This window comes from Crocodylus siamensis, chromosome 7 (genome assembly GCF_052110815.1).
Source record: "Crocodylus siamensis isolate JL-2025a chromosome 7, ASM5211081v1, whole genome shotgun sequence".
In the NCBI taxonomy this organism is placed as follows: Eukaryota; Metazoa; Chordata; order Crocodylia; family Crocodylidae; genus Crocodylus; species Crocodylus siamensis.
This window is the reverse complement of record NC_143401.1, coordinates 68,312,805-68,340,053: the sequence shown is the minus strand read 5'-3', so window position 1 is coordinate 68,340,053 and position 27,249 is coordinate 68,312,805. Positions and strand designations below refer to the sequence as shown.

The 27,249-nt window shown below is 44.1% G+C and overlaps 1 protein-coding gene across 2 annotated transcripts in view; it reads left to right on the top strand.

Annotated features, from left to right (window-relative positions):
- The window catches only part of MARCHF5 (membrane associated ring-CH-type finger 5), a 42,494-nt gene extending 26,714 nt beyond the window's left edge, over nt 1-15,780 (top strand). For both annotated transcript variants that reach the window (XM_090056519.1, XM_090056520.1), the window contains 4 exons: nt 5,837-5,967; nt 7,689-7,872; nt 8,293-8,459; nt 13,092-15,780. In XM_090056519.1, the coding sequence (XP_089912645.1) occupies nt 5,837-5,967; nt 7,689-7,872; nt 8,293-8,459; nt 13,092-13,208 (599 nt within the window). In that variant the 3' untranslated portion in view covers nt 13,209-15,780. The remainder of the gene's footprint in view (nt 1-5,836; nt 5,968-7,688; nt 7,873-8,292; nt 8,460-13,091) is intronic.
- Nucleotides 15,781-27,249: the final 11,469 nt, after the last annotated feature.

Here is a 27,249-nt window from a genome sequence, read left to right as displayed (position 1 = left end):
ATTATCACCTCCCGTGTCATATACTCATTGCTTTTGCTAGTGCAGCCCAAACCTGCATTTGCCTTCTTTGTCTAACATTGCTGATTCATGTCAAGTAGGATCCCACTTGAAACAACATCCTGCCATTTTGACACTGACTGTCTGCTTGCAGCTGTTAAGCAAGTTGTATATCTACCTCAAAGCAGTTTTTTCTAGAGTGCATTTTTTTCAGTGTCTTTGAGACAGTCATATGGGACTTTCTGTACTGGATCCAAGTATGCTGTGTCCACTGCATTCCTCTTATCTACCCAACTAGTTACTTTTTCAAAGTAGGAGATCACATTTGTTTGGCATGATTTATTTTTAGCAGATCCATGCTGATGGCTCATAACTAGCCTTTTACTCTCCCCACCAGATCATACATTCATCAGGCCCTTCAACCCAGTGTTGTTTGTTATTGTCATTATAATGACTGTGGCAGAATTGAGATGCAAAGTTGGGAGTTGTTATGACCTCAGAAAGAGTTGGATGGTTTTGGGGACTGAAGTAACAGATATAGGACTAGACTTGATACTAAAAAATGCAATCACAGATTTAGGATTCATGATAGTAATTTCTACTTCTAGCTAAGGGCTCAGATTTTGTAACCAGAGGATAATAATGACCTAAGGATATTTGTCAATCTCAGAATGATTATTCACCAGTTTGATCCTAAGGTGTTTAAGGTGGGAAGTATTACTGAGGTTGTAGACAGCTCTGAGATCTAATCTGCAGTTCTGTTGAACTGTGTTCAAAACAGAAAAATTCAAACTGGAACAGTTATAGGCAAGGGCCACTAGCCTGATCAGGAGCATGGGAAACTTCCCATATGAGAGAAAATTAGAAGAGTTTGGTGTGTTCAACCTAGCAAAACAGAGCAATCTTACCCTGTATCAGGGAGGAAGAGGGTTGTTTAAGCTAACAGACGGGGTTGGCACAAGAACAGTGAATCCAAATTGAACATGAATAAAGTTAGGCTGGAGTAAGACAAAGATTTAAAAGCATCAGAGTAGTGAGTTTCTGGTACAGACTTCCAGTAAGAAAATGAACATTGAGGAGGCAGGAAGAGGTGAGGGGACCAACTAGGAGTTTGCTATCTGTGAATTGTATCGTATGATATTGTTCTCTACAATAGCAGGGAACTGGACACCATGACACAGGAGGTTGCTTCCAATTCTGTTACTTTCATTATTTTTACAAAACTTGGTGAAATATTACTTGGTTAAATATTTCAGAATATTAAATATGGAGATTCACCAGGAAATGGCAGCACGTCAGCTTCTATTAGCTTCATTGCACTTCTCAAAAAAGGAAGCTATAAATAGCTATTACAATTAAACAACAAATGCCCATCCAGGAGCAAGAGGTTTGTGTTATTTCATGGACTAAGAGGGGCAAAGGCCTGATTAAAGTCTTTATAAAAGAAAAACTATGATACCTGTTTTTATCAATAAATGTGGTTATATACAGGCAGCCCTATATCTCAGTTACATGGTTATAACTGTAAAATTACTTCTCTATTCTATTAACTGTAGGGAAAAGCAGGTTGTTAAGCTGTTTTCAGGTTATCTATGCACCTTTGTTGAGTAGAGACATCTTTTTACTTCACAGTCATAATAGGAGAATCCATGATCAAACCTGGTGTCACGTGGAGCATCTTAAATCAAGACGTATGTAAAGATTTACTGCATTTTAGGATTGGCAAAATAACACTTTTTTTTTAAGTTTTGACTAGGGATGGTGGTCAAAACAGATTTAAATCAGCTGAAAATGGTTTTCATCAGGCATCTGATTAATTATCTCATGAAATTACCTCAGGCTTAAAAAAAGCTCATCTATACCTCGCTGATTTAGTCAGTTTGTAAGGTGGAAATCTACCCTGCCTTCTGCTTTATTTTAGACTGTCATGGCTAACTACCTCTCTCTTTCATCAGGCAAACGTTGTCAAATGTTGTAGAAACTTCTATAATGTTCTCAAACTTTCTAGAGCTGCTGTAATGTGAAGATTGTTGTTGGTGACAATGAAAAAATGTATGAAGAACTCCTGCCTTCATCCTATGAACCTTCTGGGAAATGTCTAATCCTGTGAAGCCTATCGTTAGTCAAATGCTACAGATTCAGAAATATTTGCGAGATCATCATGCTGCAAAAGGCTACTTCAACAACAGTAAAGGATCTGTTATGTCCCAGTTGCCAGGAGAAACAAAGTGGAACAGCCAAATGGCATGCCTTTTTATAGTTCAGAAAAGAGTTGAGTTTTACATGAAAATTATAGATGAGGTCAAGAATGACATTCAGGACAATATAATCAAAATAACCAGGAACATACAGCTGTGCAAAGAGATGAAGCACCTGTCAGCATGTAAAACCAACAGAAGCATTCCAGAAGGACACCACGGTTTTAGATGTAACACATGAGTGGCTATTTACAATACATAATGAAGATCTGAAACCATATGCAAAATTGATCAAGTCTAGCTTTGAAGATTGTGTGATTCCAGTTCACTTACTAGCCTATATTACATAAACAATACAGGGAGGCGAATTTAAATGCAGAACAAAAAGTATTTTTGATAGTGGTTTTTGCAAGAACTTTTGCCATGGATGCTTCAGTTCCAGATGCATGAAAGTCCCAACCTTAAGTTGTTCCTTTAAAGTTATGAGGATGATTGTAAAATCAGCCACCTTAGTGGCCTTCATTGAAAAAATACTTAGATTTGAAACCTGTTACATTTGTGACTCATCTGCAACTGTGTGAAACATCTGCTTCTGTAGAAAGAATGTTTCTTGAATTTTAGTTTCATCTAGAATAAACAGGAGTGGAGAAAGTAGATAAATTTGTAATGTGCTATAAAATGCTTACTGCCCAAGCAGGTGAAAAAGAACTAGATTCTGAATCCGAATAGTGAAGAACAGAGTGAAGCGTAATGTGAAGTGCGTATTTTTTGTTTACCTTTCACAGATTAAATATTATTTAAGCATATCAAAAGCAAGATCTTTTTTTTCAAGAATAAAATTTTATTCTTAAGTATCTTCATTTTTTCATTTTTTTTCCTTACAACTATATTTCACTTTTCAGTAATTTGGTTTGAATGTGTATAAAGGATGGTATTAATTAGTAGCCAGTGTATATAGCTACACAAGACATTTACTGTAGAGCAGACTAATTAGCTCTGCAGTAAATGTCTTGTCATCTACAAGTGTGGCCCTAGTAGGCCTCAGGAAACTAATAAACTTTTATGGCTTGTCCTTGTAAATTCAAGTACTGTCCTGCTGCAGAATTTTTTACTTTGCAGCAATGCACATATAGATGCCGATACAACACAGCTGGCTGGGGCATGAGGGTGCTTCATTGTGGGGGCTGCCTGCTTGCTAGTGCTGCACTAGAGCACCTTTATGCCCCAGCCAGCCCCTCTGCAGCACATTGAGTTAGGTTAGAGCAGCCCCAGGCTGGCAAGCTGACTCCCTGGGTCCCCTGCCAGGGTTGCCCCAACCCAGCTCAATGTGCTGCAGTCCAGGGCACGTGTGTAGCACAGCACCTGGGAGCAATACTATGCTGGAGTTTGTGTCACTTCAGTATGCATGTGTAGACGTGCCCAGTAAGTATGTGTGTTAGCCTAGGGTCTGCAAATTTTAAGCACTATATAACACCAGAGGTTTAGGTTCTGGATGCAATTTTTATATGCCAAAAATATGTAGGGAATTTTTGAAGGATGCTGGAGAATAATAATTGCACTTGAAATGATAGACGTGACTTTGAGGACCTGCTCTCTTACAGACATATCTCTTCTGTATGAAAAATTGACTTCCAAATTAAATGCCAATGTCCTAAAATGCACTGAGGATTATTACAAAGGTTTTATGTATAATTTACCAAATTTAGAACTGATTTCAATTTGCTATCATAAAATCTCTCAATCATAATTTAATATTAATGCAGACTAAAATGAAACAGTTTTGTGGGATTTATTATCTTCCATCTATCTAGTCTACTATTAAAGGAGTGGTATATTAAAGACTATATTGGAATCAGTAATACTTACTTCTAAAGAGGACTTTGAGATGAAGAAAAAAACCTTTTGAGTTTTTGGTATAGAATAATTATGGATGCTTGATTAAAATATGAAATTACCCATACACATTTTATAGGCAAAGATAAGTAGTTATACATACTTGTAATTGAATTGTAGAGTAGTCTTGATCTTGAAAAATCTGAATTGATTTGAAAACTAAATTCCTGTATATGAAAATAGAGAGAACGCTGTAACAGCTTCTACTACTAATCAGAAACATTATGATTGCTTTGCCCATCAGAACATCCACTGATGACGAAGTCGTATCCCAAATATGGGCGTTAAAAGCTTAATGTCAGATTTCTAACCAATAAAAATGTCATTTATAATATTATGGGACTATAAAAATAATTGAAATCAAACATAATTTTAAAGTGATGTGGTGTGATATATGTGGGTCTTGAGGAGACCTTAAGGTATCCCTATATCCCTACTGTAGTATAAAATATGAAGAAACAGAAAAAAGGTAGAACAGATTAGATATGAACTAACTTGAAAAGCTCTGGTTTTGATAAGGGTCTTTGAGCAGTGTATTCTACTTTTCTCCCCAGATAATTGTTTCTGTTTTTAATTCCCTGATTATATTTGTTTTAGAAGGGTCTTTTTATTGGCCATGAAAAAGTATTAGAAGCAGAGGTGACCTGAGTAGGGTGTGGGGCCTAAGGCAAATCAGCCTGTGGGGCCCCACCCCGGGATGTAAGGAAACTGGGGCGGGGTACCGAGCAGTGGGACATGCTGGATTGGGGGGAGGGGAGGGGGTGCTGCTGCTGAGCAGCTGGATGTGAAGCTGGCAGCAGCAGCCATTCCACCTGGCTCCACAGGGGCCCCCAAAGAAGGGGGCCGGGGGTGGTTGCCCCAGTTCACCCCCCCACCCCCGTAGGAATGGCCCTGATTAGAAGTATTAGAGCCACTTCTCCTCTTTCTCCTTTCCCTTTGCATGCATCTGTCTGTATCACCTTCGTTTAGTTTCAGCTTCACGAATTGTTTTTTCTGGTACAAATTTGTGCACAGAGAAGAAAATGGGTGTCCCCCTTCTATCACTGTTTAGGAGAAAGTTGTCAGGTAGGGCATGAGCTTCAAAATACAATGGCTCCCAACACAATGGTGTACTCTCTATTCATAAACTTCCGTGAAAGACGCACAATAAAACTGGAAAAAATACTTTTTCTACAGTCATTTGGGGTTACTTCTGAAAATGAATTTTGCAGTATTAATGACCTTTCAAATCCAATGTATCCTAGTATCTCCTGTAAAACAAAAAAGGTGTTAGGACAGCAGTCCTTTTAGCTTGGAAAGAAGCTACCTGAGATATTAATTATACATGCTTTTCTTCTTTGGAATAGTGAAGTACACACTATTGTCCCCTCTAAATGTCCAGAAATGACACGTGCAGCTGTGAGGAGGTTCTGATTTTAAAAAACTTTTAATTCATGAACAGAGTCAGCCAGTGAGGTAATGTCTGTAAGGCAATAATAAATGTATTGGCCTACTACAAAATATGTGGCATATGATTATGACATGAAGCAATGGGTCAGGTAAGACAAAAAATTATTCTAATCTGAATTTCTGGTAATTTTAGCAGACTTGTGTTGAACTCTTCACTGTGCATTCCTCTTTTAAAAATTCTGCCTGGTTTGGATTCAAAGTTATCATTACTAAAAATACTTTAATCTAGAAAAAAGTACATATTTTTTCAATGCACTTCTTATATTCTGAAACCTTGTTCCCTCTCCTTTGTATTTTAGGTCCAGTTGTGTATGTCTTGGACCTTGCAGATCGACTGATCTCAAAAGCATGTCCGTTTGCTGCAGCTGGAATAATGGTGGGATCCATTTACTGGACAGCTGTCACTTATGGAGCTGTGACAGTAATGCAGGTACTGATTGAACTGCCACTGCAGGAAATCTGGTAGTTTGTAGCCAGGAGCCCAGCCCTGTGGGTTGGATGACCTCTCTTGACAGGCCAGATCCAGTTTGCATGCTATGTTTGACACCAGTGCTGTAAATGATTAAGGGTCCCAGGGAAAGGGAATGATAGCTCAAAGAAGAGAGGTTGAGATGCTGCATTCTTTAAGGTAGGAGAGGGATTTAGGCAGGAGAGAGGAATGAAGACTTTGCATTCAGTTGGGATGAAGGTCGTGAAGAAGATGACAGTAAATTCTGCAGGCTTATCTTTGGACTAAGAGTTAATTTACTAACATAGAAATATTGTCAGTGGTAAATTCAACTAAGAAAATTAGTTTTACAGGCTCAGGTAAATGGTCTAACTATTAGTAATTTTGGAAATTCAAGATAGCTTTGTTTACATGATTGGAAACATTTCTAAAAGTACTACATGGAGTTCCACTAGTTATCTTGACAGTCGTTTCTGACCGACCATTGTAGCCATCCCATTGAATTGTTGCTTTAAAAAATAAATCTGATTTTAAATGGTCTATTTTGTGTTTTGTGCCAGATTAAATTTGCCAGCTTTGCATTTGTTTTGTTAACACCTTGGGATAGCTGCTATCAAAGAACTGCTTTAAATGATTGTTGTATTTTGCACTGTTCTATTTTATCCAGGTCAGGCAAAAGTCTACGCTTTCTAGAATTGTATCAATGATTGTGTAAGATTTTGTTAGTTTTGTTGCACAAGACCCAGAGAACAGCTACACTTCTAGAAAACTGTGCTGTCAGCCTACACAAACATCTAAGATAATAAGTCTATAAAACTGTGTGTTTGAACAAGTGCTTACATCTTGGCAAATAACTAAATCTGAGTGGAGCCGAATCTTCTGAATACAAACTGTTTTCTGTAGAAGGGTTGAAGTGTTGGAACAGTGATGTGAAAAAATACAGAACTCTTTTATTTTAATTATTGGTTCTCGGACCATTCAGTAATGGAATTATATACTTAAATATTTTACTTTAAAATAGTTGGAGTATAACATAATTGCATATTGTACTGTATAGTATAAACAACTGATCTTTTGTTTTAAATGTTGATAATTTACTTGACCGGATACGTATTACCGCTGCCCAAATACTGTACCTCATTCTGCAGTGCACAGAGAAGGACTACCCGTTACTAATGTTACACGCTCTGGAACATTCTGCTTTTAAATAGTAATCGTCAGTTATCTTGGGGTACATTAACTGAATCGAAGAGTTAAGCTGTCATTTAAATTGTAACATAGGAAGAGGTTTTAATCCCAGGTCTTTATATGTACCCTTGGGAGTTTTAGTTTTAATTTTTAAATGTATGTGAAGGAGAGATTATATGTAATCATCACTCAGACTGCATAGAAGTCTGAGATGGTAAGTCTGGGGTAGTTAGTAAGTTGAGTAACTTGCTTTTGGAAGATGAGTTTTTCATGAACTGGAACTGGTAGCTCTCCAACAGGAAATTTGATAATCAGGTGAGAGCACCAAATGAGAACTTGAAGAATAATCCTGTTTATTGTATCTGATGTTTTTAAGTCCCAGTTGCATGGGCCATTCCAAACTAACCAATCCAGTTTTTCAGAACTTGACTTTTTTTTTTTAAAGAATATCCAATATACAGTAGCCATCTCTCATGCGTCTTAACCATTAAGTAAAATTTCTTTTACATTAACAGGTTGTAGGTCATAAAGAAGGTCTTGATGTCATGGAGAGAGCTGATCCATTATTTCTTTTAATTGGACTTCCCACCATTCCAGTCATGCTGATTTTGGGCAAGATGATTCGCTGGGAAGACTATGTGCTTAGACTATGGCGCAAATATTCTAACAAACTGCAAATTCTGAACAGTATATTTCCAGGTAATGCAATGAATTTTAGCTGAAAATCAAGTTTGGATTCTGCCCCTGTAAGGTAGGAGGCTGAAAGGTAGTTCTACGTGCCTTTCCCTCCCCCCCCGCCCCGACACCCCCCCCTTTTTTTTTTTGTTAAGACAAAGTTTGTAATTCCTTCCCTCTTGCCCTTTGTTTAGTGTATTATAGATTGTAAACCGTTTATGGAAGAGACTCATTCTGAGTTTGTACAATGAGGGTACAGCCTACTATTTTTAATTATTTTATTGTGTAGAGCTAAAAGGTAATGCCCAGAAATATTAGTGAGGGATGCTTTTGAAATACTTGTTTAATTGAATAGAACTAACTACAGTCAAGTATTTACATTTTTACATTTACAGTATTTTTAGTGCTTTCTCCTCTCTAAGTGACCATATGATTGTTCTGTAGGGATTGGATGTCCTGTTCCTCGCATTCCAGCAGAGGCTAACCCTTTGGCAGATCATGTCTCTGCTACTCGTATTCTGTGTGGAGCTCTAGTCTTCCCAACTATTGCTACAATAGTGGGCAAGCTGATGTTCAGCAGTGTTAATTCAAACTTGCAAAGGACAATCTTGGTAAGATGATTTTAATGTTACTTTTTAGGAATGGCAATAAAAGCTTGTGGGAGTAGAAGAAAAAAAGTAGAGATAAACTTCTTAGTAGAGTTTTAACATGGCTTTTGATTAAGGGCAGGTGACTTCTGATGAGGCGAATACTGAAGACTCCTCACCTGTATAGTGTGCTGGACATACCACTATAAATTCACTTATGAGTCTAGATAGCCTGCACCCATGATTCTAGATGGGGCTGGTCTAAGCAGAGGAGTAGTAATGGGGAAGGAGGATGCCATGGGTGACTTGTAGGAATGGTAAAAATCCCAAGTCTGCAGATTTTATACATAGGATCAGCTTTTTTATTGCTCTTTGATTATGGGATGCATTAAATGAATCTCTTACCTATTTGATTCCTGGAAGATTTCTTTCCCAAGGGCTGCTAGTGACAGGAGTTTCTGTTTATACCCCTTTTTTCAGACTAAGGATTACATTCTTTGCTATGCCTAGTGCGTAACTAAGTGCTATCTTTATCTCTTTCACTGGTTCCTTTCTTGCTACTGGAGTCCACCCTTTTCACTCCCAATAAATAAGTTGCCCAAACACTTTTTCTATTGTATGTTCCTCCTCCTATTTGAAGGCTATAAGCAGTGTTGTAATAACCATTGCAGCAGATTATGGAAGGCCATTTAACATCTCTTCCTATTTTGAGATATATTAGCAAACCTAACTACTAAAAACTTGTAATGAAATGGGTTTGTTGTTTTATAGAAACTGAATTTGTCTTTCTCTGTGCTTGCCATGAACAAAAGGGAATGCTCTCGAGCAAGTATATTTTTCAATGTCTAATTAGTAATTAGTGTATGTTATCCTGGGAAAAACATATTGAAATTTGACTTTTTTCTTTAATATTGGATTGTAAACTTTTGTTAAACCTTTTAAGTGAACAAAAACTTCCAGAAGGATTTATAAAACCCATCATGTAATCCTTTTATGCAATATGAAAAGTATACAGTAAACTTTGCCTCAAGTCTTCATTTGAATTTAATCTAATTTGCATAATTTCAAATAAAATGCTGTTGTCTGAATGCTTTCCCATATACCACTGTGGGTGCACATGCATCTCAGGCACTCGGGAATGTAGATGTTTTTGCCCTAGCAGAGCCTGTGCAAAGGTGTGTACTTGTTTCCTTGTGAAGCACACTGAGAGCATGCAGGGCAGCATGATTCCAGCACTTCTGTTCCTTTCAGTTGCCTTGCCTCAAGACAGAGCTTCTGCAGTCTCATCCAGACCATGTTTGGGTCTGTAGCCACCCTCAGAATGTGCTTTATTCACTTTTATCCCTTAGTTTTGCACTTTTGTAGGGAATTGCTCTAATTTCTGTGTCCCAGTCTGTCCTAAAGTGAGACTTGGAAGCTCCCCTTTTCTAAAACACGTGGCTTATCCAGTAGTGCGGCTCACTTGTTATCCTGACTTTCAGTTTGGGTACAGCAAGTGCTTCTACTGTTCAGAGGAATCTTGGATCCCTGGAAAGCACATCATTTGTTTGCTATCAATCAGGGTAGGAGTCTGAAAACAGTTTCTAGGTTTACCTCCTATGTAAAATTATACAGTCAGGTTTACCTCCTATGTAAAATTATACAGTCAGTTTTGGTGCCAGAAAAGGTTTTCTTCCTGTAAGGAAAGACGTGGATCTTTCTATTCCAAAGGAAGATCTTGTCCCAGGGACTCTTTGCTCTCTTCTCATCTCTACTGCTTTTGAGACTTCAAGATGGACTCCAATAAACAGATCCAAGACTTCTACGGATCCCAGTGAAGCTCAGCAACATGCCACTACCAACACCCAATTCTGGAGCGTCCACATTTGTGTAAAGTTGAGTGCTGAGGAGCTTGTTGGTTTCTCCACTGACTTCTAGTAATAATGGATCTGACAAACACTGGCTGCTCTACTAACACACAGCCCACTTCTGCAGCCTCCTGCCATGCTGTTTCATGAAAATTTACTTCAGGCATTGCATGACCTAAGACTCAGACTCTCTAGTGTTCGTTTCTACTGAAGCTAGGGGAACCACTGGTCTATCGACTACCAGCTCATACCACTTAGGGAACCATCCCTAGGTCCAGGGCTGTTAGCAGAAGTGTGGAGGGTTTCTTTCACTCAGAAGATGACCAGTTCCATGTACAGTAGAACATGGATCATTTTGAATCTGGGTTGTTTATAACCCACTTAATTCACAGAGGACTGCAAAATTCAGGATGAGCTGCTCAGCTGTTTGCTGCGGCTTTTGCTGCAAAGGGTGCCACTCTGATCAGCTGATACTCATTTTGTAGTCATGTGCAGCAGATGAGAAGTTTGTGCCCTATGGAATTAGAAATTGAACAGAAAAGCTAGAGCATTTCAGTGGTCCTGCATACCTATTTGTTGCACCTCTGTATGCCTCTAATTATATCAGAAACCCTTATTTTTTAGGGGCTGGGTTAGGGTGGGTAAGGAACCTAACCCCATGAGGTATCTACTGTATTACACTTACGCCTTTACATCCCATTGTCTCTGGCATTTGCACCATCACAGAGGTAATTTTTGGCTACATTGACTCAATCCTGTTTCCATATACTACAGGAGCTGGTATATTTGAAAGATACCACAGATTTCCTGAAGAAATTAGCTTCCATTGGCAAGATTCCAGCTAACACCATGTTAGCTACTGTGGATGTAAACCAACAGGCACCCCTCTCCCCCAACCTCAAATGGCATCTCTCAAGAAATAAACTACCTCTTTTCTCACCAAGGCACTGGATCTTGCGCTAGATGCCAGCTGTGCCCCCTTAACACAGAATACTGTCAGCACAGACCATTATAACATCTAAAGTTCATTTACGTGCACCTCTATCAATGCCATATATTGCATCACCTGCTTACAGTGCCCTTCTGCTTTTTGTATCGGACAGATGAGGCAATCCCTATGTATAAGAAGGAATGAACACCAAGCTGACATCAATACCAAAAAGTCAGTCAAGTCTGTGGCAGAACACTTTAACCTCTATGGACATTCCATCACTGACCTCAGTGGCTCTTGTTAGACAATAACACTTTTAAAAAAATAACTAGAACAGGAAATTTCAAGCAAGAAATGATCCACACGCTAGATTGTGTTAAGTATGGTCTACTCTAAACCGAGGGTGTTCAACCCACAGTCCAAGTCTGACCTGCAGAGTTCCCTACAGATTTGTAGGGAGCCCTGAGCTCTATGTGCTGGGTTAGGTGTCTAATCCTAGTATGCAGGGCTGGATGGGGCTGGTGGCAGGCTCCAGGGTCTAATTCCCAGTAAATGGGGCAGCGTTGGGCTCTGGGGTCTGATCTTGGCACACAGGGCTTGGTCTAGCCCAAACCAGCCCTGCACCATTCATCTGGCATACTGGGCCAAAACCTTGAGCCCTGCTGGTCTAAACTGAGACTACAGGTTCTTAACACGTTACCTAGATAAGCCGTATGTCCATCAGTGGGTTAACTGCTTTATTTTTCTCTCTCCTACCCACCTTGCCTCTCAGCGGTGCCCGCTCCTTTTTCCTCCCTACTTCCCTACTCTTTCTGGTTTCTGTTTAGCAGCTCTGCTTCCTGAAGTCCCTTCACAGCATCTGATGTATAATATAATTCTTTGTAAACTTCATCTCTAACCTAAAAAGGTGTAAATTTACCCTGCTTTCTATCTGACTTAAGACTAATATGAGTAACTGCCTCTTTCTTCCTACCAGGGCCATCAAACCCTTCTGGGGAGAAACATTGGGCTTTTGAGTTGCTACCTCATACCTCTAGACAGCTGTAAAGCTTAGTGCTCTCTGGCTTTTTCCTGCATTTATGATATGACTGTTCTGGCCATGGGGCTGTCATTCTCTGCTTAGGAGCCCCTTCAAAAATCATGTGCTGATGGATGACACATCAGTTCGCTTCCAGGGGCACAGAGGTCTTCTGTACTTGTCTTGCATCTTCCTCAGTGAAGCCAACAGGATGATGAAGCAGTTCTGAAGGACAAAGACTTAAACTTAAGCAATCTTCTCTAAAGAATGTCTTTGAACTCGTATATTTACAAGCCAGCTACCCTCTCATCCAATCCTTTACCAAGCACTGCACATCACTGATTCTGGATTTGGTAAATCTGTCCTAGTTATGTGTGTGACTAGTGCTCCCACACCTTCTACCAGGTCCTGCTTTGGAGTCACCTGGAATATGCATATGAACAAGCAATCAAAGGAGACAGAGTCACTGGAATTCCTTGAGATTGATTGATTGTTCACATAGCCACATTCTGCATCCTGCCCCCTTTCTCTTGCTGCGAGTGCCAAGGACTCTTGCATTCTACAGATGAAAGAAAACAGGTCTAGGAAGAGACATTACCCTTCATACTCTTAGAATGAGAGGAGGCAGGGCATGTGTGTGTTGTACTGGTACTGCTAGGGCAAAGAAGTCTCCATGCTCAATTCTTGAGACATGTAGCCACAAGAATGTTCATATGGACAACATTATCTCAGAAACTCTAGGAACTGGTAAGTAACTCCTGCAATCAAAATAAATTGTTTTTTACAATAAGTTTAGAAGAAAACTTGATAAGACATTATATTGAAAAACTAGTTTTTCAAAATATTTCTTTTTATTTCAGGGTGGGATTGCTTTTGTTGCTATAAAAGGAGCTTTTAAAGTTTACTTCAAACAGCAGCAATACTTGCGCCAAGCTCACCGCAAAATTTTAAATTACCCCGAACAAGAAGGAGCATAAAGCTGTGATCTCCAGATGTTGTACAATCTCATCTACCAGATTCTCTCGTGTTGTATTGATTCCATCGTTATTGCACAGTAGTGGAGAATTGTGATAAGCTGCTGCGCCTATTTTTTTCTTCAAATATAATAAAGCACTTTCTTTTGTCAGTAAATCCTTTCAGAAATCACTGAATCTAAGAATGTGATTGATTTTCATTATTTTTGTGCATTTCTTTTATGATAGGCAAGCATCTGAATCATCTTCTTCACACCACTATGCTGAACTTGAAAAAAAAATCAGCAAAAGCCCCAAACAGAACTAAAGTATGAGATGCAGTATGCAGTTTCTTAATGTATTAACTGTATCTACATACCTTTTATTACAGTCTTTGCACAGTATTTTCATACACTGGCCATCCAGTTCAGCCTAAGGACAGCATGAAAGGAATCTCCTAAAGCAGTGGAGCTCAACCTTTTAGTGGTAGAGTTGGTGCTTGTGGGCTAACATGCCTCTCCAGTAGAAGGTGGGTTGGGGAAGAGAACAAGGAGGAAGATGGCTGCCTGTCATAGGGAGGGAGAAAGCAAGCAGCATGGCATGGCATGGAAGGGGATATGCAGGGCCAAACTTTGCTATTGATCCTCTGTACTGTGGGCCAGATCCAGTAACTTTGGGGGATGAATCCAGCCTGCAGGCCATAGGTTAAGCACCACTGTTCAAAAGGAATTTTGCTTGAACCTTATATTGCTAAGGAAAATTATTTGGACTTTAGTCAATAAGGATTCCCTTGGTCATAGCTGAAGTTACAAATTAGATGTGAAATAAAGTCTAAAATGTTTTCATTAATTGGATAGCTAAGCAGAAGATGAATTGTTTTCTAAAGGGTCCACATAGCCAACTTCGCCACCTAAAGTACTAGGTGTGAAAATGAGCATGGCTTTTGATTAATTTTGTTATTGTTTGTAGGCCTAGTATTGCTCTCTCACACTCTTTTCCTTCCTATACAATAACTAGTATTGTATAGTATTAGCTCCATCTATTTTCTATTTACTAGAAAAATTATTTACCTGGAAAGCGAGTTTCAATCACTTATTTTTGTAAATAGTTAAAATGTTAGAAAAGCTGTTTAGTTCCCCTTTTTCAGGTCATTTTAATTATGCAGTTATCTGTTCTAGTAGAAAATGCCAGAAAATTGAAAAACAACAGGGAAGCATCTTGGCTCTCTAGTCTGACAAAAGAGTTCTCCTTTAGTTCTTTTTTTATCTGTAATAAACTAAGGTAATTGCTTGCAGCCACAAAGTGTACTCTTAAAAAAAAAAAAAAGTTTCTACTGGCCTGTTAGAGAGAAACATTGGCATTTAACTCTAATTAGTCCACTTAATTCATAAATCCATGTTTTTCAATGGATACTAGTACATTAAGTGGTAATTTTGACAGACAAAATGTAGTCATTTAATATCCATACAAGACTTATTCTGGATTTAGTTATTTCAATTCTTGATGCATAACAATTGAATGATTAAGTTCTGCTTCTTAAAGTTGTCATTATCTATTATTTCTGTGTTCACAATAGTATGTCAAATGCATGAAGGTAAAAGTTTCCTTTAGTGAAAGTATTGGTAAGTAAATGTTGCTTTTCACTAGAAATGAAGCAACTATAAAGTGGACTTCATATTTGATTGCAATAATGTATGTTAGTGACACTCAAAATATGGTACCTTTTCTATAGAATATTACCTTAAATATTGGGATGTAATATTTTAGAAATGTATAAAAAGTGTATATAATACCCAATTGGTATTTCAGGACTACAGTTAATGAAAATTATATGTGCATAACTGACACTTTCAGATTCTTGATATAATTGAAAAAATACTATAATCTTTCAAGTCTGCTGATTACTTTGGTCTTAGAGTAGGCTGACTTTTTATATACATTTACTTACACAGCAGCAGCCTATGAAAGGTGCTGTTTTTCTGTAAGATAGTCTTGAAACAATATAATATGTTTCTTACAGAATTCCTCAGTGCAAAGAAGGTTTTTCAGTGGTCTTCATTGTATATATTTCCAACCACTTTATTACTGTTTTTTAAAGTCTCATGCAAAATCCAACAATGCAAATAAGTGGTTTTGTTCCATGTGGAAGCTAATTGTCTTCTATAAAAAACTGAAGCTATTGTACATTATATGGTTACAAAATACTGGAAAATTTATAAAAACGATTTAGACTGAATGGCAGAGAGCTGTTATGTTTGGTTACCATGTTGTAAAATCTTGGTTTTAGTACTGAGAATCATATTCAAACATTGAATTAGGCTAAATAAATATTTTTACATTCTTTAGTGTATTCTGTCCTTTGAACAAATAGTGCCAAAGCCTACAAAAGAATTAGAGACAAAAAATAATGTACTCCTAATTTTTTTAATATATGTCCTGTGGTTTTTATGGGTTTTTTAAGTTGAACTTTTTTGGGACAGGAAGTTATTTTAAAGATCTAAGTGTTAAGGCACCATTTACTTAAAGTTTGTGGTTAACTTTATTCACTTTGTGTTTTTCTCCCACTATCATGATCAATAAATGATGCAGGAAAGTGCATTGTCTGAAATATGTCTGTGAATCTTTATAAAACCACAGCAAAGCTATTCCTGCTATCTGAATGAGTTAAGATAACACTAGTCTGAGTTGAGATTGGGAGAGATGGGCCTCTGGACAAGTAGTGCAGTATGTACGTAGAAAATCTGTTGCTCGATTCCTTCTAGTTAAGAGGGATAGTGAAATAGTACTTCATCACTGTGGGTGTGTCTACATGAGACATTACTGTGTGTTTATTTAGCCCTTATTAGCAGGACTAAATAAATGTGCAGTAACTCCAATTACTGCACAGTAGCCTAATAATACTGTGCAGTAGCATATTAGCACTGTCTGTACTGTGATGCACTACTGCACAGTATTATTTAGCTATTGTGCAGTCAGCGTCTCATGTAGATGCACCCACTTTCTCCAGCTTAGCTTCTGTTTTGCCCACCATCACATACAGATAGTGCTTTGCAAACAGAACAGATTTAATTTGCATCTAAAGTTTTATAGTTAATAGAGTGTTCCAGTCTCCTTTCTTTGTTCCTAGTTTGGGTTTGATGAAGAGATACAGTGCTTATCTAACTTGATTTTTGAGCAATGGAATGTGTGCGTGGAGGAGGCAAGTGTGATGAATGAGCATACACGCATGCACACACACCTCTAACTTGAAGGCACATCTCAAAAGGTAACAGTCTTGAGTATCACAGTATTATTCAGCCATGTAGCCATTTCAACCTTATTTAAGCCTCATCAGGACAAGTATATAAGTGTGTAAGCATACATTTATATGCTGTCCAGAACCTGGATACTATTTTGAGTTATAGCTTCAGCGAAACCCTTGAATGTCCCTATCCCTTATGTTCAAGCTATTCAGAAGGGACTAAGAGAAGTCTTAGTTCCCTAAACCTGTAGGTTCCTGGAATGCATTTTCACTTTAAATTTAACCTTCTTTGGTAGCGCTTTTTACTCCTGGGGGAAATGTACTTTTAGGATTTGCACTGTGACTGGAGAGTGCTTAAACTGATACATTGGTAAGGTAAGAAGGAAGGGGCACAAGTATTCTGGCCACAGTGAAGGTCCTAGTGTGTCTAGTGCAAAATGCATTAAACAAGTACCTTTCTGGTCCCTCGTTAAAAATTAGTATTTTTACCCACAAGCTATCAGACATGCAGATTTATGTGTGTTCTTTCTGACAGTTGGCCTTTGGCTGTGTTAGAAATTGAGAACCGAGCAGTTCCACAGATGCAACTAGTTGACAAGTTATCTCTGCACCGTTATCTTACAGCCTGTTTACAGGCTCTTGCATTGTAGCCACTATGATAATTTATAGAAAGCTAAGGAAGCTGAGTTTAGCAAACTTGGTTTGTTCCACAAAAGCCCTTGATGTATAGATATCTATATAGATATACAGAATTAAAGCGTTCACCAAAGGCTTTTGTGCAACAAACCAAGTTTGCTAAACTCAGCCTTATTAGCTTTCCTATATATTATCACAGTGGCTGTGATATAGCCTGTATATAGGCTTTGTCTCTCTGTCTGTCAACAGTCTTGGAGCACTGTGATTTGTTGTCTCGGCAGCCACTCACAATGCTTACTGAAACAACCAATCGGAGTGCTGTGTGTGTGTGTGTGTGTGTGTGTGTGTGTGTGTTTACATGCACACACACGCACATGGCTGTAGGATGGGCCCAGATGCACAGGGGGGCCAGACATGAAGCAGGGGTAGGTGGTAGTGGCCACCCACTGCCCCCTACTGGGGGGGAGGGAGGCGGCATGCGGCTGGACGCGGAGTGGTGGGTGGCAGCAATGGCCACTGCGTGCAAGCTTCCCTTCCTCCCTTCCTTCCCCTGCTCCTGGGAAGCGGTGGCTGTTGGTCCGTGGTGTTCTGTCATTGATGGGCAATTCACTAGTTGTCTTAATAACGTGCTGGAAAGGTAGTGGGCAGCTGGATTAAAGGTTAGCCAAGCTAAAAGGTGTCCAACTTGGTTCATTTGGTTGTATTAAACATTAACTGTCAGGTAAGAGTAGTACAAATAAACAAAATGGGAACAATAAACAGAACAATGTAAGATTATACTTTACACTTTTACTCTTTGCTGATGATTAAAGTCTTGAACCCCTAGTATGACAGTCCGGCTATCTCACGGGTGCCCTCAGCTGCTGGGAGACTTTGTTCTGCTGGTCAGTTCCTTGCCCCAAGGACCCAAACTATGGTTCAGACACCATCTGAGTGCAATGCTGGCCAGGCCCTGGAGGGATCTAGCACTCATTTTCACAGAAACCAACCATTCGACACGCGCACAGCAGCTTACCTCAGCGCAGCAGCGTAGACTTAGACCTCGGAGCTTAGAGCTTGCAGGCTCACGCAGGCTCACACCTCTCACCATTCAGACATGCGTGCACTCACATGCGCCAAGAGATCAAGCACATCTGATCAAGCACTGCTGACTCAAGCACACCCCACAGCAACTTCTGCGTTGTTATATCAGCGTGCACTTGGTAACTCATTACTTCATCATTCTCCAATCATGTACGGAATTTCTCATCTCCTTGGTGACAGGACCTGCCACTCATTCAAACTGTCACAATCTTTCATTCCACAGTTGTCATTTCTCATTTTACTACCTCAGGCCTGTCACCTCACACATCTGTCAATCACACTACCTTTCCTGCCAAAACTCAAATGGCCACTGCACATGCGCACTCGCAGGGAAAATAGTTCAGGAGTCAAAAGTTCACTCGTGGGCCTTTCCAAACCAGGCCTTGGCTGCACGTGCTTAACGGGGGATTTGTCAGGACAACAGAACAGGAAGAGAGTGAAAGCCAAAGCTGGAAGCCCCAGGTTATGTGGAAACAGTAAAGCTGGTCAGAGCTGCTGTGATGGAGGTATTTTGCATTAGCTATGTTGCCAGAGCTTCCAGTAATAAATCTCAGATCAACATGTAGACTTCTTCACAATAATATTTTCAATAATCTTTCTGATGGTAGTTGGAGGAGAAAAAAAATTGTTTTCAAGATGCTAAGCAGTTAAGAATTTTCACTTCTAAAAAGGTGGCTCGTCAACACCTTGGTCACAATCACAGTCATTTTGACTGAAGTTTCTGCATGATGGGCCAGAAGGCTGAAGGGAATCAATGGCAAGGGCATTATGTGATGGAGCTGTTCATATGCTGTGATTTAGGTGTACCAGTCTCAATTATAAGGGATGTTAAAGCCAATATCCGTGTAAAGTTACTCCTATTTGTTTGGCTCTGTGTTGTAACACCATGAAATCTGTCCTACAAAATGGTCAGTCTGAGATTTCCTTTTGAGGCAAGGTTTTAAAAACTGCAGCTTTACTTTACTGAAACTATATTCAGTAAATATAGTCTGGGGGGCTTCTGCTCCCCCCGAAGTGCCCCAGACACCCCCTCAGCAGCTGCCGAGCCCCCTGCCGACCCCCAGCACAGCCGGAGGTAAGCGGGCTTGTGGTGGGAAGGGGTTAACTCCTCGCTCCCTGGGAGGAGGCGGCTGCCTGGTGCCAGGCCAGGTCAAGCCCCCGCCCAGGCCCCTACTTGGCCCAGCCCCCCAAGGAGTGAGAAGAGAAGGAGTGGGGTACTCACCAGTCCCCCTCCTGTAGGGCAGGGCCCCCCTGGCCTGAGAAACCAGCATTCCCCGACAGCAGGCCCACTGCTCATGCAGGCAGTTTAAAAGGGCCTGCCAAATGGGGGGGGGGGAAAAAAAAGCTCAGGCTCCGGAGCAGTGAGAGACGCGCGGGTGAAGCCCGCTGCGCCCCTGCTCCCCCGAAGCCCCCCAGACACCCCCTCAGCAGCCGCGGAGCCTGCTGCCGACCCCCAGCACAGCCGGAGGTAAGCGGGCTCGTGGTGGGAAGGGGTTAACTCCTCGCTCCCTGGGAGGAGGTGGCTGCCTGGTGCCAGGCCCCTACTTGGCCCAGCCCCCCAGGGAGCCCCGCGACCAGCCTGTGTAAACAGGCGCTCGAGTTAGCGCGGAGTTCGTGCAGGAGAGGGCGTGGGAAGGCACAAGACCCTGCCTGCGACCCCCCTCCCCGAATAGTTAGCCCCAGCTGTAGCCAGCCTACCAGAGGCATGACACGCATGGGCACGTGCCGCACCCCGAGGGTCCCCTCGGGCTCTGCGGCCCCCCCCATTGGGCACCTCAGAGATGGCCGCCCAGACGGAGCCCATGGTTCCGGGCTCCACGCAGACGGAGCCCCTGGCTCTTGGCTGCGGGGGCTACCTGTCCCTTTTTCAGGCTCTGGGGCCCGGGAGCATGGCCACCTCCCCTTGCGGGGTCTGCTCCCTACTGGGGTCTCTGGCATGTCAGCTGGAGGAGCTCCAGGCCACAGGCCAGAGACTGCGTGCCATCAGGGACTGCAAGCAGGAGATAGACTCCTACTGCCAGGCCCTTCTCCCCCGAGAGCTGCAGGGTAAAGCACCGTCTCCCTCCAGGACTAAGGAGGACTCTGGGACCTCCCGCTCTGCCCAGTCAGGGGCATGGACCAAGGTGGTCAAGGGCCCTAAGACCTGCCGCACCAAGGCCCCTCCCTCGCCGGAGCTTAGCAACAGGTTCACACCTCTTGCAGCCCCAGCAGAGCCTGCTCAGTTGCTGGCTCCCGCAGGCAACCCAGGCTCAACCGCAGCTACTGCCCCCGCTCTCCCCAAGACAAAGCAAAAGGTGTTTGTTGTGGGAGACTCCATCCTGCGGGCCACTGAGGGGGCAATCTGCCGCCCCGACCCCTTAATCTGGGAAATCTGCTGCTTCCTGGGGGCCTGCATCCGAGACATTGCGGAGAGGATCCCACAGCTTCTCCAGCCCACAGACCACTACCCCATGCTCCTTATTCACGTGGGCACCAATGACACAGCTCAGAGCACCCCCAGCCAGATCATGAGGCGCTACAGGGATTTGGGAGCAGGGCTTAGGGGTCTGGAAGCTCAGGTGGTGTTTTCGTTGATCCTCCCAGTCTCGGGCTATGGGCTGAGGAGGGAGAGGAGGATCCACGCAGTGAACCAAAGACTGCGGAGCTGGTGTCATCGGGAAGGCTTTGGCTTCCATGACCACAGCCCGCTCTTTGGCGAGAGAGGCAGCGAGCTGCTGGGAAGAGATGGCCTCCACCTCTCTCCCCTGGGGAGGAGGCTCTTCTCAGCCAGGCTAGCTGACCTGTCCCACTGGGCTTTAAACTAAGCCTGCTGGGGGATGGGGGGACTACTGCCACTGCTGGCCCGCTGAGCGACCCTTGCAAAGCCAGCAGACCAAGGCACTTAAGGGAGCCCACCCCCGCCCCTGCCCTGGCACAATCTGTGGGCAAGGCAAGGGGACACTTGCCTGCCTCTACACTAATGCCAGGAGCCTGGGTAACAAGCAGGAGGAGCTCGTCTTCCTGCTCAGTGCAAAGAATTATGACGTCATTGGGATAACGGAGACCTGGTGGGACTCCACCCATGACTGGACCACGGGTATAGAGGGCTATACCCTGTACAGGAGGGATCGTGCTGACAAAGGGGGTGGGGGTATAGTTCTCTATGTGAAGGAAAGCTACATGTCCCTGCAAGCTGATGTTGGTGACCAGCATGGACAGCTAGAGACCCTCTGGGTAAAAATTTGTGGGGAATACAGCACAGGGGACACAATGGTGGGAGTCTACTACAGACCTCCCACTCGAAGTCCTGAGCTTGACCAGGAGTTCGCCCGGGAACTGACTGAAGCCGCTTGCTCCAGGACCTTGGACATCTCGTGGGAAGATCACTCAGCAAAATCTGAGCGGTCGCAAAGCTTTCTCTTGTGCGTGGATGACCTCTACCTGACTCAAGAAGTCTATGGGCCAATGAGAGGCAAAGTGCTGCTCGACCTGGTACTGGCTACGGGGGACGACTTAATCGGCGACCTCGTGATCAATGGGAAGCTGGGTGACAGCAACCACGAACTGATCACCTTCATGCCTGCTATGGGACAGGGAGATCCGGGTGATGGGGATCCCCTACCCTCCATAAATGCTGACCTCGTGAAGGAACACCTTGAGAAGCTGGATACCTTCAAGTCAGCCGGCCCTGACAATCTGCACCCCAGGGTACTCAAGGAGCTGGCGAGCGTCATAGCCCAGCCCCTGGCATGGATCTTTGAAAACTCCTTGCACTCTGGTGTAGTGCCCGAAGACTGGAAGAAGGCCAATGTGGTGCCAATCTTCAAGAAAGGGAGGAGAGTGGATCCGCCTAACTACAGGCCCATTAGCCTGACTTCTATCCTGGGGAAGATCTTAGAAAAGTTTATAAAGGAGGCCATCCTTGATGGACTGGCCCAGGCTAACATTCTGAGGGATAGCCAGCATGGGTTTGTTGCAGGTAGGTCTTGTTTGACCAATCTCATTTCCTTCTATGACCAGGTGACCTATCACCTGGACAAGGGAGAAGAGATTGATGTCATATATTTTGACTTCAAAAAAGCTTTTGATCTGGTATCCCATGATCACCTCTTGACCAAACTGGCCAGTTGTGGCCTTGGCTCCACCACGATCCGCTGGCTGGGAAACTGGCTCCGTGGTCGGACCCAGAGGGTTGTAATTGATGGCAGTCAGTCATCGTGGTGCCCTGTGACCAGTGGGGTCCCTCAAGGCTCTGTCCTGGGACCCATACTGTTCAACATCTTCATTAATGATGTGGACATTGGAGTCAGGAGCGGACTGGCCAAGTTCGCCGATGACACCAAACTTTGGGGCAAAGCATCCACACCAGAAGACAGGCAGGTGATCCAGGCTGACCTGGACAAGCTCAGCAAATGGGCAGATGAGAACCTGATGGTGTTTAACACCGAAAAATGCAAGGTTCTCCACTTTGGGAGGAAAAACCTGCAGCTTCCTTATAGGCTCGGCAGTGCTACGTTGGATAGCACTACAGAAGAAAGAGACTTGGGGGTCATCATTGACCACAAGATGAACATGAGCCTGCAATGCAATGCTGTGGCTAGTAAAGCAATCAAAACGCTGGCTTGCATCCATAGATGCTTCTCGAGCAAATCCCGAGACGTCGTTCTCCCCTTGTACTCGGCCTTGGTGAGGCCGCAGCTGGAGTACTGCGTCCAGTTTTGGGCTCCACAATTCAAAAAGGATGTGGAGAAGCTTGAGAGAGTCCAGAGGAGAGCCACGCGCATGATCAGAGGTCAGGAAAACAGATCTTACGATGACAGGCTGAGAGCCATGGGACTCTTTAGCCTGGAAAAGCGCAGGCTCAGGGGTGATCTGATGGCCACCTAGAAGTTTATCAGGGGTGACCACCAGGATCTGGGGGAACGTTTGTTCACCAGAGCGCCCCAAGGGATGACGAGGTCGAACGGTCACAAACACCTGCAAGACCGTTTCAGGCTGGACATAAGGAAGAATTTCTTTACTGTCCGAGCCCCCAAGGTCTGGAACAGTCTGCCAGCGGAGGTGGTTCAAGCACCTATATTGAACACCTTCCAGAGTAAATTGGATGCTTATCTTGCTGGGATCCTGTGGATGGGTTCTTCTCGACCTGGAAGGACGTGGGCAGTGGGGTTCCGCAGGGCTCGGTCCTCGGGCCCGCACTGTTCAACATCTTCATCAGTGACTTGGATGAGGGGGTAGAAAGCACCCTGTTCAAGTTTGCTGATGACACTAAGATGTGGGGGGATGTGGGTGCACTAGAAGGGTGCAATAGGCTACAAGCTGACCTTGACAGGTTGCAACGGTGGGCGGATGAGAATAGGATGGGGTTTAACACTGATAAGTGCAAGGTGTTGCACATGGGGAGGAAGAACCGGCACCACACTTACAGGTTGGGGAACTCCCCTCTTGCCAGCACGGAGACGGAAAAGGATCTTGGAGTCGTCATTGACTCCACGATGAACATGGGCCAGCAGTGTGGGGATGCAGTCAAGAAGGCCAACCGTACCCTGTCATTTATCCACAGATGCATCTCGAGCAGGTCCAGGGAGGTGATCCTCCCCCTCTATGCGGCACTGGTCAGGCCGCAGCTGGAGTACTGCGTCCAGTTCTGGGCGCCACACTTCAAGAGGGACGTGGACGATATGGAAAGAGTCCAGAGGAGGGCCACTCGTATGATCAGGGGTCAGCAGGGCAGGCCTTATGAGGAGAGGCTACGGGACCTGAACCTGTTTAGCCTCCACAAGAGAAGGTTAAGGGGGGACCTTGTGGCCTGCTACATACTGGTCAGGGGGGATCAGCAGGTATTGGGGGAGTCCCTGTTTCCCCGTGTGCTGCCAGGAGTGACCAGGAATAACGGTCACAAGCTGGCGGAGGGTAGGTTTAGACTAGATATTAGGAGGCGCTACTTCACAGTCAGGGCGGCTAGGGCCTGGAACCAGCTTCCAGGGGAAGTGGTGCAGGCTCCTAGCCTGGGGATTTTTAAAATGAAGTTAGATGAGCACCTTGCCAGGGTCATCTGACCCCGGTGCTCTTTCCTGCCAAGGCAGGGGGTCGGACTAGATGATCTACCTAGGTCCCTTCCGACTCTAGCTACTATGAAACTATGAAACAGTCTGCCAGCGGAGGTGGTTCAAGCACCTACATTGAACACCTTCAAGAGTAAATTGGATGCTTATCTTGCTGGGATCCTGTGACCCCAGGTGACTTCCTGCCCTTTGGGCAGGGGGCTGGACTCGATGATCTCCCGAGGTCCCTTCCAGCCCTAATGTCTATGAAATCTATGAAATTTGAGGAAAAATGCTGCCACAAGGAATTTCAGAACAACTGCTCTGATCCTATTACAGCAGGGGTGGGCAAAATACAGCCTGTGGGCCAGATCCGGCCCGTGGTGGGTCTTTGTCTGGCCTGCAGCAGGTTCCTCAGTCTTGCTTGGCCCAGGCATCATCCAGCTGTGGTATGTCCTGCCACCCCAGGCACGCAACAGGGCTGGGGCGGCTCCGTAGCTGGACTGCCTTCCTAGGCAACCCAGGCAGTGGTGGCTCCTTCAGGCTGCCACCACTGGCCCAAGGCCCACAATACCAGAGGGGACCTGCATGGCCCAGCTGACCCTGCATGCCCTGTGCCAGCTCTGGGCTTCCCTGCCCAGGTTCGCAGCAGCAGCACGGGACACAAGTTGCTCAGCGTTGGGTAAAAGCGGCCCCTTGCCACTGTTGGCGCTTCCTGGTGTACCTGCCTGGAGTCCACTCTGGGCTCCCTGCATCTATGCCACATCACCACTGCCTCTGGGCTGGCAGTGCAGGGCAGATGCAGGGCAGCCCAGTGTGGCCTCTTGGGCAGCTACACCAGGAAGCACCAGCAGTGGTGAGAGGGAGGGTCCGCTTTTTCCCCCACACAGAGCAGCAGATTTTGTCCCATGCTGCCACTGCTGAGCCTAGGTAGATGAGCCTAGAGGAGGAGTGGGGTGCACAGGGTTGGGGCTGTAAAACATGGGTCCCCGCTGGTATCATGGGGCTAGGGCAGTGGTGGTGGCAGCCAGAAAGACCCACTGCCACTTGGGCTCCCTAAAAAGGCAATCCAGCTGCAGAGCTGTCCTAGCCCCGCTGCATGCCCGAAGGTAGCAGGATGTGCCATGGGCAATTCAAAGTAGGCCGGGTCCAGGCTGTGCCCAGGTTCTGGCTGATCTGTTTTGACGGGTGATTCTGGAGCAGGCACAGGGTTCAGGGCTGTTGTGGGCTGGAGTCAGGTGCTGAACAGCTTGGGGGCACTTGTGCACGGGGGCTCCCATGCACACTGTATCATACCTACAAACCCTCTCCTGCAAACTCCACAACCACACCCACCCCTGCGCACAAATCACACACACCACACCCTCTCACACACTCACCTGCACACCTCGGGGGAGAGCCCAGTGCATTTCTACACTCACACACCCCACACCAACCCCCACACACACCTGCACATTCCCATAAACACACCCCAACCACCTATACCCACCCACCCACCCACCCATATCCACACCCCCCCACGCCCCATGTACACACTTCCACATACTACAGACCCCCACAAACCCCATACCCACCCTTACCTCCCACCCCTCCACAGTATACAAGAGTAAGACTTTATTTTGAGCTATTATACAATCACTTCTATATACACAACAAAACACACACAGATCAGAATAAAATCTTTTAAAAAGAAAATTAAAATATGCTATTGTCCATAGGTGACACATAGGGGGAGGAAGAGCTAAGACCTGAGGGAGGGGGTGAAGTTCGACTGCCTGGCGAGTGGGGGTGTGCAGTGTGGGCAGGGGATTGCCAGTCTCCAGCCCAGACCCTGCTCCCTGTGTGCGAGGGGACGAGGGTCTGGGCAGGGTAAGCCATCTTACAGAGATTTTGGAGGAGTACCCACCTGCAGCACAACCCTTTCCACCCCCCCGGGCATGTCTCATGAGACCCTCACAGCAAGGACCCACCCACGGTTCCTGCAGGAGAGGGATGGAAGCGGCTCCACCTTCCCAGGCATCCAGTCCAGGCTATACCATGTATACACATCATCCGAGGCCATCATCGTGCACAACATTATTGACTGAGAATGTGAATAAGTTTCTGACAGTTTATCAGTTGTGTATTCTTTTTCTTTAACCCTTTGTAAATGAAGTGCACATAGCTGTGAATTGTGTGGTGTCTAATCAAAGGTCCGGGGACACTAGGTGCCTTCCTGTGAGGGAACCTCCCTCACTCCAGGAAAGCAGGGGGCTCCAGGCTGTGCGCACCTCCAGGGATCCAGAGTTGGATTGTGACTTCGTGGGTAGCCCAGCAGCCAGGGTTATGTATATAATTTAGTTTTTTTCTGGTTAAAGGATGGCAAACCCCCTTCCCAAAAGGAATACTTCTGGGGGCAAGGGGAGGGACTTTCAGTGGCAAAGGTCAGGGGTTAGAGGGTGGGACTTCTGGCCCCAAGATGGTGACCAGGGGAGTAGGGCACCTGCCTATCAAGGGGCAGGGCTACCCTTGTGGCCCTCAACAGCTTGCCAAAACTCAGGTGGCCCTCCAGCTGAAATAATGGCAGAGTGCTGTAGGGCTACCATACTTAAGGAACTACTCTCCCAACCAGGTATACAAGATCAAGCTGAAAATGCTGGTTCGTAAAGACATGGCAGCCTTTCTCTACCTGTAGCTACTAGAGCAGTGGTTCTCAACCTTTTTACTCAAGGCATCCATTCAAAAATGCTAGTTCTTACTATTATTTGTGTTTATATTACGGAAGAACTGTTCTTTTATTTTTCTATTGCAAATAACTCAGAAAGACCATACCAGGTCAGACTATTTTTGACATGATGGATTCTTATTTGAAATTTCTGGGATTATCTTGTGAACCATTTGCACCCTTAGCAGTGATAACATTGCATGGCTCTTCACAACACCCTTGAAAGAATCTGAAGCCATTCTAGGATGCTGCACCACCCTGGCTGAGAATCACTGTACTAGAATCGTGGGGAAACAGTGTTACACCCTCTAGAAAACATATTTACTTGGAAGAGGAAATTACCCACCGTAAGTATGAGTGAATCAAAAGTGCATAAAG